General features: G+C 40.9%; 1 protein-coding gene across 1 annotated transcript; it reads right to left on the reverse strand.

Moving 5' to 3' along the window:
- Positions 1–8,991: 8,991 nt before the first annotated feature.
- On the reverse strand, positions 8,992–12,962 carry LOC128436370 (uncharacterized). Its single transcript, XM_053418137.1, has 8 exons — positions 11,606–12,962; positions 11,422–11,512; positions 11,202–11,282; positions 10,804–11,106; positions 10,415–10,578; positions 9,681–9,859; positions 9,144–9,239; positions 8,992–9,003 (listed from the first exon to the last, which is right to left on the reverse strand). Exons 1-8 carry the CDS (start codon positions 11,673–11,675, stop codon positions 8,992–8,994), a joined length of 996 nt encoding a protein of 331 aa, XP_053274112.1. The 5' UTR covers positions 11,676–12,962.
- Between the last annotated feature and the right edge of the window lie 273 nt (positions 12,963–13,235).

The raw sequence follows: 13,235 nt of genomic DNA on the forward strand, positions 1-13,235 counted from the left end.
AAGGCCTTTTGAGAAAACACGTTGATTAGTGACCCTATTTCATTATGGCAGTCAAACCACTGATTTTCAACTTTAGTCTATGAAACCTCCAAACCTTAAACATTGTTGCAAAATTAGGCTTATCTCACCGTTTCCAGCACTTTTGTGCACCTTGGGCATATCTGTGATGAAAAAATGAAGATTTTAACCAAAGTTGCAAAAATAGGCTTATCTCACCGTTTCCAGCGCTTTTGCGCATCTTGGGCACATCTGTGATGAAAAATTTAAGATTTAACCAAAGTTGCAAAAATAGGCTTATCTCACCGTTTCCAGCGCTTTTGCGCATCTTGGGCACATCTGTGATGAAAAATGTATGATTTTAACCAAAGTTGCAAAAATAGGCTTATCTCCCTGTTTCCAGCACTTTTTGGCACTTAGAGCCAATCTGACAGTAGAAACCGTGCAGTTGCTACTTTTTCATTGGGGTTTCCAAAACTTCAAATCTTTTTTTTAAAGAGTTCCTCTAGAGTTGAAACCAAGATTTCAAATTATCCTTTTTCATTATTATAATTCACTGTATGCATTTTAAGTATCAAGGAATTTGACTGAAGGCCTTTTGAGAAAACACGTTGATTAGTGACCCTATTTCATTATGGCAGTCAAACCACTGATTTTCAACTTTAGTCTATGAAACCTCCAAACCTTAAACATTGTTGCAAAATTAGGCTTATCTCACCGTTTCCAGCACTTTTGTGCACCTTGGGCATATCTGTGATGAAAAAATGAAGATTTTAACCAAAGTTGCAAAAATAGGCTTATCTCACAGTTTCCAGTGCCTTTGGGCATCTTGGGCACATTTGTGATGAAAAATTTAAGATTTTAATTATAGTTGCAAAAATAGGTTTATCTCACCGTTTCCAGCGCTTTTGCGCATCTTGGGCACATCTGTGATGAAAAATTTAAGATTTTAACCATAGTTGCAAAAATAGGGTTTTCTCACCGTTTCCAGCGCTTTTGCGCATATTGGGCACATCTGTGATGAAAAATTTAAGATTTTAACCATAGTTGCAAAAATAGGTTTATCTCACCGTTTCCAGCGCTTTTGCGCATCTTGGGCACATCTGTGATGAAAAATTTAAGATTTTAACCAAAGTTGCAAAAATAGGGTTTTCTCACCGTTTCCAGCGCTTTTGCGCATATTGGGCACATCTGTGATGAAAAATTTAAGATTTTAACCAAAGTTGCAAAAATAGGCTTATCTCACAGTTTCCAGTGCCTTTGGGCATCTTGGGCACATTTGTGATGAAAAATTTAAGATTTTAATTATAGTTGCAAAAATAGGTTTATCTCACCGTTTCCAGCGCTTTTGCGCATCTTGGGCACATCTGTGATGAAAAATTTAAGATTTTAACCATAGTTGCAAAAATAGGGTTTTCTCACCGTTTCCAGCGCTTTTGCGCATATTGGGCACATCTGTGATGAAAAATTTAAGATTTTAACCATAGTTGCAAAAATAGGCTTATCTCACCGTTTCCAGCGCTTTTGGGCATCTTGGGCACATCTGTGATGAAAAATTTAATATTTTAACCAAAGTTGCAAAAATAGGCTTATCTCTCCGTTTCCAGCACTTTTTGGCACTTAGAGCCAATCTGACAGTAGAAACCGTGCAGTTGCTACTTTTTCATTGGGGTTTCCAAAACTTAAAATCTTTTTTTTAAAGAGTTCCTTTAGAGTTGAAACCAAGATTTCAAATTATCCTTTTTCATTATTATAATCCACTGTATGCATTTTAAGTATCAAGGAATTTGACTGAAGGCCTTTTGAGAAAACACGTTGATTAGTGACCCTATTTCATTATGGCAGTCAAACCACTGATTTTCAACTTTAGTCTATGAAACCTCCAAACCTTAAACATTGTTGCAAAATTAGGCTTATCTCACCGTTTCCAGCACTTTTGTGCACCTTGGGCATATCTGTGATGAAAAAATGAAGATTTTAACCAAAGTTGCAAAAATAGGCTTATCTCACCGTTTCCAGCGCTTTTGCGCATCTTGGGCACATCTGTGATGAAAAATTTAAGATTTAACCAAAGTTGCAAAAATAGGCTTATCTCACCGTTTCCAGCGCTTTTGCGCATCTTGGGCACATCTGTGATGAAAAATGTATGATTTTAACCAAAGTTGCAAAAATAGGCTTATCTCCCTGTTTCCAGCACTTTTTGGCACTTAGAGCCAATCTGACAGTAGAAACCGTGCAGTTGCTACTTTTTCATTGGGGTTTCCAAAACTTCAAATCTTTTTTTTAAAGAGTTCCTCTAGAGTTGAAACCAAGATTTCAAATTATCCTTTTTCATTATTATAATCCACTGTATGCATTTTAAGTATCAAGGAATTTGACTGAAGGCCTTTTGAGAAAACACGTTGATTAGTGACCCTATTTCATTATGGCAGTCAAACCACTGATTTTCAACTTTAGTCTATGAAACCTCCAAACCTTAAACATTGTTGCAAAATTAGGCTTATCTCACCGTTTCCAGCACTTTTGTGCACCTTGGGCATATCTGTGATGAAAAAATGAAGATTTTAACCAAAGTTGCAAAAATAGGCTTATCTCACAGTTTCCAGTGCCTTTGGGCATCTTGGGCACATTTGTGATGAAAAATTTAAGATTTTAATTATAGTTGCAAAAATAGGTTTATCTCACCGTTTCCAGCGCTTTTGCGCATCTTGGGCACATCTGTGATGAAAAATTTAAGATTTTAAACATAGTTGCAAAAATAGGGTTTTCTCACCGTTTCCAGCGCTTTTGCGCATATTGGGCACATCTGTGATGAAAAATTTAAGATTTTAACCAAAGTTGCAAAAATAGGCTTATCTCACAGTTTCCAGTGCCTTTGGGCATCTTGGGCACATTTGTGATGAAAAATTTAAGATTTTAATTATAGCTGCAAAAATAGGTTTATCTCACCGTTTCCAGCGCTTTTGCGCATCTTGGGCACATCTGTGATGAAAAATTTAAGATTTTAACCATAGTTGCAAAAATAGGGTTTTCTCACCGTTTCCAGCGCTTTTGAGCATATTGGGCACATCTGTGATGAAAAATTTAAGATTTTAACCATAGTTGCAAAAATAGGCTTATCTCACCGTTTCCAGCGCTTTTGGGCATCTTGGGCACATCTGTGATGAAAAATTTAATATTTTAACCAAAGTTGCAAAAATAGGCTTATCTCTCCGTTTCCAGCACTTTTTGGCACTTAGAGCCAATCTGACAGTAGAAACCGTGCAGTTGCTACTTTTTCATTGGGGTTTCCAAAACTTAAAATCTTTTTTTTAAAGAGTTCCTTTAGAGTTGAAACCAAGATTTCAAATTATCCTTTTTCATTATTATAATCCACTGTATGCATTTTAAGTATCAAGGAATTTGACTGAAGGCCTTTTGAGAAAACACGTTGATTAGTGACCCTATTTCATTATGGCAGTCAAACCACTGATTTTCAACTTTAGTCTATGAAACCTCCAAACCTTAAACATTGTTGCAAAATTTGGCTTATCTCACCGTTTCCAGCACTTTTGTGCACCTTGGGCATATCTGTGATGAAAAAATGAAGATTTTAACCAAAGTTGCAAAAATAGGCTTATCTCACAGTTTCCAGTGCCTTTGGGCATCTTGGGCACATTTGTGATGAAAAATTTAAGATTTTAATTATAGTTGCAAAAATAGGTTTATCTCACCGTTTCCAGCGCTTTTGCGCATCTTGGGCACATCTGTGATGAAAAATTTAAGATTTTAACCATAGTTGCAAAAATAGGCTTATCTCACCGTTTCCAGCGCTTTTGCGCATCTTGGGCACATCTGTGATGAAAAATTTAAGATTTAACCAAAGTTGCAAAAATAGGCTTATCTCACCGTTTCCAGCGCTTTTGCGCATCTTGGGCACATCTGTGATGAAAAATTTATGATTTTAACCAAAGTTGCAAAAATAGGCTTATCTCCCTGTTTCCAGCACTTTTTGGCACTTAGAGCCAATCTGACAGTAGAAACCGTGCAGTTGCTACTTTTTCATTGGGGTTTCCAAAACTTCAAATCTTTTTTTTAAAGAGTTCCTCTAGAGTTGAAACCAAGATTTCAAATTATCCTTTTTCATTATTATAATCCACTGTATGCATTTTAAGTATCAAGGAATTTGACTGAAGGCCTTTTGAGAAAACACGTTGATTAGTGACCCTATTTCATTATGGCAGTCAAACCATTGATTTTCAACTTTAGTCTATGAAACCTCCAAACCTTAAACATTGTTGCAAAATTAGGCTTATCTCACCGTTTCCAGCACTTTTGTGCACCTTGGGCATATCTGTGATGAAAAAATGAAGATTTTAACCAAAGTTGCAAAAATAGTATTATCTCACAGTTTCCAGTGCCTTTGGGCATCTTGGGCACATTTGTGATGAAAAATTTAAGATTTTAATTATAGTTGCAAAAATAGGTTTATCTCACCGTTTCCAGCGCTTTTGCGCATCTTGGGCACATCTGTGATGAAAAATTTAAGATTTTAACCATAGTTGCAAAAATAGGGTTTTCTCACCGTTTCCAGCGCTTTTGCGCATATTGGGCACATCTGTGATGAAAAATTTAAGATTTTAACCAAAGTTGCAAAAATAGGCTTATCTCACAGTTTCCAGTGCCTTTGGGCATCTTGGGCACATTTGTGATGAAAAATTTAAGATTTTAATTATAGTTGCAAAAATAGGTTTATCTCACCGTTTCCAGCGCTTTTGCGCATCTTGGGCACATCTGTGATGAAAAATTTAAGATTTTAACCATAGTTGCAAAAATAGGGTTTTCTCACCGTTTCCAGCGCTTTTGCGCATATTGGGCACATCTGTGATGAAAAATTTAAGATTTTAACCATAGTTGCAAAATTAGGCTTATCTCACCGTTTCCAGCACTTTTGTGCACCTTGGGCATATGTGTGATGAAAAAATTAAGATTTTAACCAAAGTTGCAAAAATAGGCTTATCTCACCGTTTCCAGCGCTTTTGTGCATCTTGGGCACATCTGTGATGAAAAATTGAAGATTTTAACCATTGTTGGAAAAATAGGCTTATCTCCCCGTTTCCAGCAATTTTTGGCACTTAGAGCCAATCTGACAGTAAAAACCGTGCAGTTGCTACTTTTTCATTGGGGTTTCCAAAACTTAAAATCTGTTTTTTAAAGAGTTCCTTTAGAGTTGAAACCAAGATTTCAAATTATCCTTTTTCATTATTATAATCCACTGTATGCATTTTAAGTATCAAGGAATTTGACTGAAGGCCTTTTGAGAAAACACGTTGATTAGTGACCCTATTTCATTATGGCAGTCAAACCATTGATTTTCAACTTTAGTCTATGAAACCTCCAAACCTTAAACATTGTTGCAAAATTAGGCTTATCTCACCGTTTCCAGCACTTTTGTGCACCTTGGGCATATCTGTGATGAAAAAATGAAGATTTTAACCAAAGTTGCAAAAATAGGCTTATCTCACCGTTTCCAGCGCTTTTGCGCATATTGGGCACATATGTGATGAAAAATTTAAGATTTTAACCATAGTTGCAAAAATAGGCTTATCTCACCGTTTCCAGCGCTTTTGGGCATCTTGGGCACATCTGTGATGAAAAATTTAAGATTTTAACCAAAGTTGCAAAAATAGGCTTATCTCCCCGTTTCCAGCACTTTTTGGCACTTAGAGCCAATCTGACAGTAGAAACCGTGCAGTTGCTACTTTTTCATTGGGGTTTCCAAAACTTAAAATCTTTTTTTTAAAGAGTTCCTTTAGAGTTGAAACCAAGATTTCAAATTATCCTTTTTCATTATTATAATCCACTGTATGCATTTTAAGTATCAAGGAATTTGACTGAAGGCCTTTTGAGAAAACACGTTGATTAGTGACCCTATTTCATTATGGCAGTCAAACCACTGATTTTCAACTTTAGTCTATGAAACCTCCAAACCTTAAACATTGTTGCAAAATTAGGCTTATCTCACCGTTTCCAGCACTTTTGTGCACCTTGGGCATATCTGTGATGAAAAAATGAAGATTTTAACCAAAGTTGCAAAAATAGGCTTATCTCACCGTTTCCAGCGCTGTGACGGCCTGTTGGCCTGTGCCGGTATTGTATCTAACCCCCTGTTTGTGCCCTCTGATCGCTGTATGCAGATTGGCTGATGAGCTGTAACTGGGTGCACCCGGCGCGCAGGTCCCGGACTGGTTAAAAGGCTCTGGCTCCTCCTCCATCGGGGTTGTTGGACCTGCAGCAGAGACGGCTGGAGGCTGGTCTTGGCCCAGCAGCGGGGGTGTTGTGTTAATCTTTTGTTTCGTACCTGTGCGTCGTGTATTGATTGGTTGCAGACGTTTTTGTTAACTTGACTTGGGCTGAACAATTGTAGGGAACGAAATCTGAAATAAAACCTTAGTATTACCTGGTACCACGTCCGTGTTTTGTATGTCATTCCCACCCTAGGTTGTGACATATGGGGGCTCGTCTAAAACACCAGTAAATGTTCTTGGGTACGTAAAGCGTCATCTTGTTATGATTTTTGATTAACTTGGATTTATAAAATCGGATCAATAAATTACCTTGATTAGGATTAGTGCGTGTCTTCGGATGCGTGGTTTTTTTTATTTTTGTTTGTTGTTTTTGGGTGGCAGAAGATCTAGAGCGGTTGTCTCGGGGGCACTTCCGATTTCCACTGAGTCACTATCAACCGGTGATTTGTTTGGATTTACGGGCTCCGTGCTTAAAATCCCCGGTCTCACGCCACCTGAAGAAAAGCAGGGTCTACTGCTGAGATAGGTACTGGGGTAATTTGTTGATCTCTGTAGCAAATCAAAGGTTAATTGGGGAATATTGATTTTGTTTGAATATGGCGTCAAAAATTGTGACTGGTTTTATCCAAACTCCTTCGGCTGAATTATTAAACTCGTTAACTAAAGACCAGTTAATCGAGGTTGCGGACAATTATAACATCGTCGTTTCCGTGATACAAAGGAGATTAAAAGAGAGCGTTAGGTGTGTAGTTGTGGCCGGGTTAGTGGATCAGCAGGTGCTTATAACTACAGCGACACCATCTGAACCACCTGCACCACAAGCGTTTACTTTTGAGGAGCAAAAGGCTCTGCTGGTCATGCAGCGGGAGACGGATTTTGAGAAAATCCGTCTCACGCAGGAGTTTGAGAAAAATTGCCTTGATAGAGAGCAACGTACGGAGCTTGAGAAAATCCGTCTCACACAAGAGGTTGAGAAAATAAAGCTGGATCAAGAGCAACAGCGCATCAATTTACTGCGGGAGGGTAGAATTCCAGGTGGCCAGGCACCTACGGCAAATTTAGATGTTGAAAGGAAGATTCGGTTAGTTCCACCGTTTAGAGAGGCTGATGTGGACACTTTTTTTCAATTGTTCGAGCGGGTAGCTGATGCGCACAGTTGGTCAGATGTGGAGAGGACCTTGCTCCTCCAGTGTGTGTTGACCGGCCGCGCTCAGCTCGCCTATGCGGCACTGTCTGTGGCAGACAGTCAGGTTTATGATAAAGTGAAAGCTGCAGTGCTTAAAGCATACGAGCTGGTGCCAGAGGCTTACCGTGTTCTGTTCCGCAGTGTCCGGAGGATATACGAGCAAACGAATGTTGATTTCGTGAGAGCTTTAACTTTGCAGTTTGCTCGTTGGCGGAGATCCGAAAATATTACTACATTGGATGAGTTAGTCGATCTATTTTTGTTAGAACAGTATAAGAACACGCTCTCCGAAGGTGTCGCTACGTACATTGTGGAGCGTAAGGTGCGCACTGCTTCTGAGGCAGCCGTGCTGGCTGATGAATGGGAGCTGACGCACCGTTCACGTTTAGATCGTACAAAAATGGATAGAGGTAATTTTCGGTCATGGCCTAATGTTATACCGGTGCCTCAAGCTCAGGAGCAGCGGTCTGCTCAAAGATATCAGCCGATGCAAAGGCCTGCTCTGGATAAGGATACGTGTGGTTATTGTTTTGAAAAAGGTCATTGGTTGAGGCAATGTCCAGTGCTCAAAGCAAAGAAAGCTCAATTGTTTAACACGACTGCTGAGGCTTCGATCCTGGCTGTTCCAGTGCCTGACCACAGGCTGGCGTGCGCCTCTGCGTGTGTGGCAGACCGCGAGGTGACGTTTGACCCATTCATCTCTGATGGCTTTGTGTCACTTGTTGGTGGTCATAAAGTCCGAGTGAAAATTTTGAGGGATACTGGGGCTAGTGGGTCGTTCATATTAGGGTCGGTGTTGCCTTTCTCTAATGAGTCTTACACGGGAAATTCGCTGTTAATTCGTGGAATTGGCTTAAACACAATTTCAGTGCCGTTGCATAATGTCTCTCTGGAGTATGAGCTAGTGGAGGGTAACGTGGAGCTTGGTGTTCGGCCCAGGGGCGTCAGCTCACCCAATACCATACAGGGGCACAATAGGGCACCGAAAAAAAAATGTGAGCGCGCGAAGCGCGCGAGCTAAAAAAATTTTGGGCAATTATTTATTTAAAAAAAGCATGGGCACAGATAATTAATGCAAGCACGCAAGCAAATATTTTATAGCACTTATTTATTATCATAAAGCGTATCTTCATCAAACATGAATAAATATCTGTCAGCAAACATGAACTTGAAAACTGAAAACTTGAAATGTGCAACTGTAAAAGGAAAAACAAAAAAACACCTCTACATACATACATGTCTGTGTTTATCATTTCTATTTCAGACCATCCTATGTGTGATGGTGATGATCCTATGAGGTGTGTATATCATGGCCAGAAAGATAGGGGAGCTGTTCATTTTTTTAAGAGTAAACGGTAGCGCCTCTGCTTCATTTTTGCGAAGCTGTCGATCAATTGTGACTGGCTTAATTTGGAGAGTTCTCCTCGCTCAACCGACATGATGGCAAGATGATGAAGCCTATCTTGCCCCATTGTGCTCCTCAACCAAGTGTGAAGGCGTCTCAGTACGCTGAATGTCCTTTCACAACTGCAGCTGGACACAGGAATGGTCAGACATATTTTAATGACCTGTGTCAGTGTAGGGAACATGACATTATCGAGTAAACCGAAAAGACATTGCATGTCAGTAATTGGCAGGCTCTCCTGCTTTCTGTCCAGGTAATGTTTCGCTACCCACACCTCCTCTTGTTTAAGATCAACATTGTAGTGATCTGCGAGACCTCTGAGGTCCTCCTCTTTGAGAAAGGTGCTCGAGCCTGGGTTACAGGCCTGAACACCCTTCAGAACAACGCTGTTCAGAGATGAAAAGCGTTGCTCCAGCTCCGCAATCATCCTGTCTAGGCAAGGTAGGTAGACATTTGTTCTCAATTTTTCAGCATTGCCTAGGTCACTCGCTGCCCCACAACTAGACTCGACTATTTACTCCTCCAGGCGTCTTTGCTTTTGCCTTTGTCTTGGAACACATGACTCAGGGATTTGGTGCGTTTCGCACAAGGCCTTTGCACGGTCATATACCTCCGTCGCTTTGGGGTCAGTGCGCATTTCTTTTAGAGTGGCACACACAGCGCATTTAAATTCCTCTGCTTTTGCCAGGTCCACAGTTTCACTTTGCAGGTATTTATGAAGACTTTCTGTCACAGACAAAAAAGTCTTGAAGACCATCAACAGATAAATTGTGGTGAACCTGGCAAGGTTGGCATGCAAACCCACAGCCGTGGGGTTGCTGATGTTGGACAGGCACGTGAGAACTGCGGGGAAATTCTCTATCATAGCGTTGATTGACCTCAGCTGGCACGACCATCGGGTCTTGGACAGCTGTACCAGCTCAGAAGGCTGTAAGCCAAGCTGTTTCTGGGTCTCCTTAAACTTGTCGTGGTTAACAAGGGAGACTGAAAAGAATGTATACACATTCTGCATGAGGTCAAATAAATTCCTGGCCTCTGGTATGGCTTGACATGTGCAACACAGCACTAAATTCAATTGATGTGCATAGCAATGCACATAAATGGCCATGGGATGGTTCTCTCTGAACTTAGCTTGGACCCCTCCAACAGTCCCACTCATGACTGAGGCGCCATCATAAGCCTGTGCAACCACCTTCACATGATCTAAGCCATTCAATCTTAGCTGATCTTCAATTGCAGTGGTAATGGACTCTGCGTCAAACCCTTTCAAATCTGTCATGGCTAGCAAATGCTCTTTCACACTCCCCCCAGCAACATAACGAACACACACAGCTAGCTGCTCAGTGGTGCCATCTCTCGCTTCATCTGCCATTACTGAAAACATTCCAGCCTCCTTTATTTCTTGACTGATAGCTTTTACTATCTCTTGGGCACAGCATTGAATGACCTCATTTTGGGATGAAGGTGATAAGTATGTACTGTGAGATGGTGGTGAATATGCCTGAAGAAAAGGATCAAACTCTTTCAAGAGGTTCATACACTCCAGAAAGTTTCCCTGGTTGTCGCTGGACATGCCCTCATCATGGCCACGGAATGGGATATTTTGTTTACCCAAAAACTTGGTAACAGCCACAACCCGGCTGAGGTACTCGCGTCTCTCTTTGATTTCACGCTCACTTGCAGAATCCAACTGCTCGACAACACTGCCATGAGCCGCACTGGCTTTATAACTACACCAAGACTCCATGCTTGCCTTATGGGCTGGTGATTTCTCATGCTCTCTATAGACATCCAGAGCTTTTTTCCAATTTTGAAAGCCAGTGTTTACAAAGGTGTCATTCTTCAAATGTTTCCCAAATATTCTACAGGGAAAACACAAGGCTGCATCTTTAGACTTGGAATATTCCAGCCATGTAAAGCTTTCAAACCAGTTGGCGTTAAAGGATCGATTCTTGGCACCAAAGTTGTGCTGGGGATATTTTGACAACTTAACTTGGTTTGGGCCAGACTCCTTTCCCCCAAGATCACTTGTATGTCCCTCAACATTGTGGACACTGCTTTTTTCTCTTGCCCCCAGTCTAATGTTCTCTGCCACTGTGGCAACTGTTTTCTCAGTCTCATATCTGGGGTGTGATCTCTCTGGCCTGTCTGTCTCCTGTTGTCCTTCCTTCTCTCTCTGCATTTCCCCTGCCTCAACCAGCTCATTCTCTTCTGCCCTCTGATTCTCCTGTCTGGTGCAACATACAAAAAATCATATGATCAATGGTTACCTCAGATAACCATTAAAAGTTCAAATAAAATTAATCAAATCTAAGCTGAGTCTCACCTGTCAGTGTCATCTCTCAATGCCAACTCTACCTGCGTCCCTTCAATCTGCTCCTCTCCTCTGCACTCTGCTGCACTGAGTCTTGAAGCAACAAGAACATATTACAGTCTCCTGTCTGCATTTTCACTATCTAGATTTGTATATATGCATATGTAAAGTTACTTGTGTATAACCTGTTTGCAGTTATTCCTAATTAATATGAAAGTAATAGTCATATCACCTCTGCTCGTGCTCATCAACATCCCTCTCTCCTTCACCTTTTCCTTCAACTCCTCCGTCACCTCCTCCGGCACTCTGCTGCTCCTCTTTGTCTGGACAGATATGTAACTGTTAGGCTTGGGCTAGTGACCAGTGGTCAACTCAACTGGGTTGTTACCTAAAAGTGGTTTGCATTGCCTTGTTACCTAGCGTAGCTCTCTCATTTCTCCTTGCTGCTTTATCCCTGCTCCGAGCGAATAACTTTCTGATGTCCATCTACAAGAACAATGTTGTTTGAGTTGAATTGAGATCAAAATCATAACTAATACAGTAGGCTGTTATATCTAGTTCCGGTCACTGAGATAACAAATAATTCAATGCCAGCAAAAGATCATAAAATAACATAGCCTACTAGTACAACATACTTCTTCCATAACTCTCTACATACCTGACACACCAAAAAAACGAATAGTAAAAACAGGACATTCGTCTATATGCATGCTATGAATGATACCTATCAATTGTTTGTTTTTTCTACATTATGTTTCTACTGTCTTGAAAGTAACCACCTGTATGTCATCATGCCCCCTTAATGTCTGTGCTTTTGTCTGTAGGCCTACTCGAGCAGAAAACACCAGAATGAGAATAATTTCAGAATCATTCATTTTCAACTTTGAGACCAACGTGTGCTTGAGCTGCTTAAGCCAGCCTGCTTATTTAAGCATGCACTGGGCTATTTTTAAAAGCAACAGCGTACAAAACAGCTTCCACCTCCGAGTGTTGTATTCTGTTATAAATTGCGCTAGTATAACATCGGTGCCATTGGTTCCAGGCAACTTGAGAAGATGTCTTATACAGTATGCCGATAGCTAGCTAACTAAGCTGACAAGACAACTTGGATACCCCATCACGGGATCATCACCCCCTGAAAACATGAACGTAAAGAATCGAGAAACACCATAAGATGGCATGTAGTGTGAACCCGACATTTGTGATCTTTCTCCGATCAACAGGTCCAGCTTAAACAGTTATCGCTACAGTTTAATATATTAGCGAACTGTCTGGCTACTATAGCATAACGACAGACGTGACCACATTAGCTAATAACACCACTTCAGAGACGCCCCTTCACCTTATTTGATGAAAGGCATACACATTTGTTAGACATTCTATGCTTCCAGAGGATAAAAATGTAACGCTTACTGTTTACTTCACTTCACGCCGGCCGGAGTGAATGGTCGCTGACGCTGTGCTGGACAACTCCTGGCTCTGTGTTACAGGCAACTCTCCGGCTGCAACATGCTCCGAGTGGCCGCAAGTGGATTCTAATTACTCTGTCCGTATGTCGGACTTAAATTCTAACGAAAGTGGTAGTCTATAGGCCTATTTTAAGAAAAAAAAATGCTAGCATGCATTCTGTAGATTGCCAGATGAGTCAGACTTAAATAAAAAAAAATTAAAGGTATAAATAAATTAATTAATTAAAAAATCAGTGCCCCAGGCATACCCAGGCACCGCAGATCCACAACGGGGCACGTGCCCCGGTGAAAAGGGTCTGCCGACGCCGATGGTTCGGCCTGCACTTCCTATTGAAGGGATCTCATTGGTGCTTGGGAACCAGCTGGCAGGTAGACGCATCTGGTCAGATACGTCTTCTCCTCTGGTGGTTACTGAAGAGCCGCTGTCCACCGACGAGAGTGCGAAAAAGTATCCAAAGGTGTTTACCGCATGTGTAGTTACTCGCTCTGCCAGTCTAAAGACTGAGACTGACAGAGTGCAGTCAACTAAATCAAAATCTTTTTCGCTCGCGGATTATCCGGTCTCTGTATCACGTGA

This window comes from Pleuronectes platessa, unplaced genomic scaffold (assembly GCF_947347685.1).
Source record: "Pleuronectes platessa unplaced genomic scaffold, fPlePla1.1 scaffold_36, whole genome shotgun sequence".
Classification (NCBI taxonomy): domain Eukaryota; kingdom Metazoa; phylum Chordata; class Actinopteri; order Pleuronectiformes; family Pleuronectidae; genus Pleuronectes; species Pleuronectes platessa.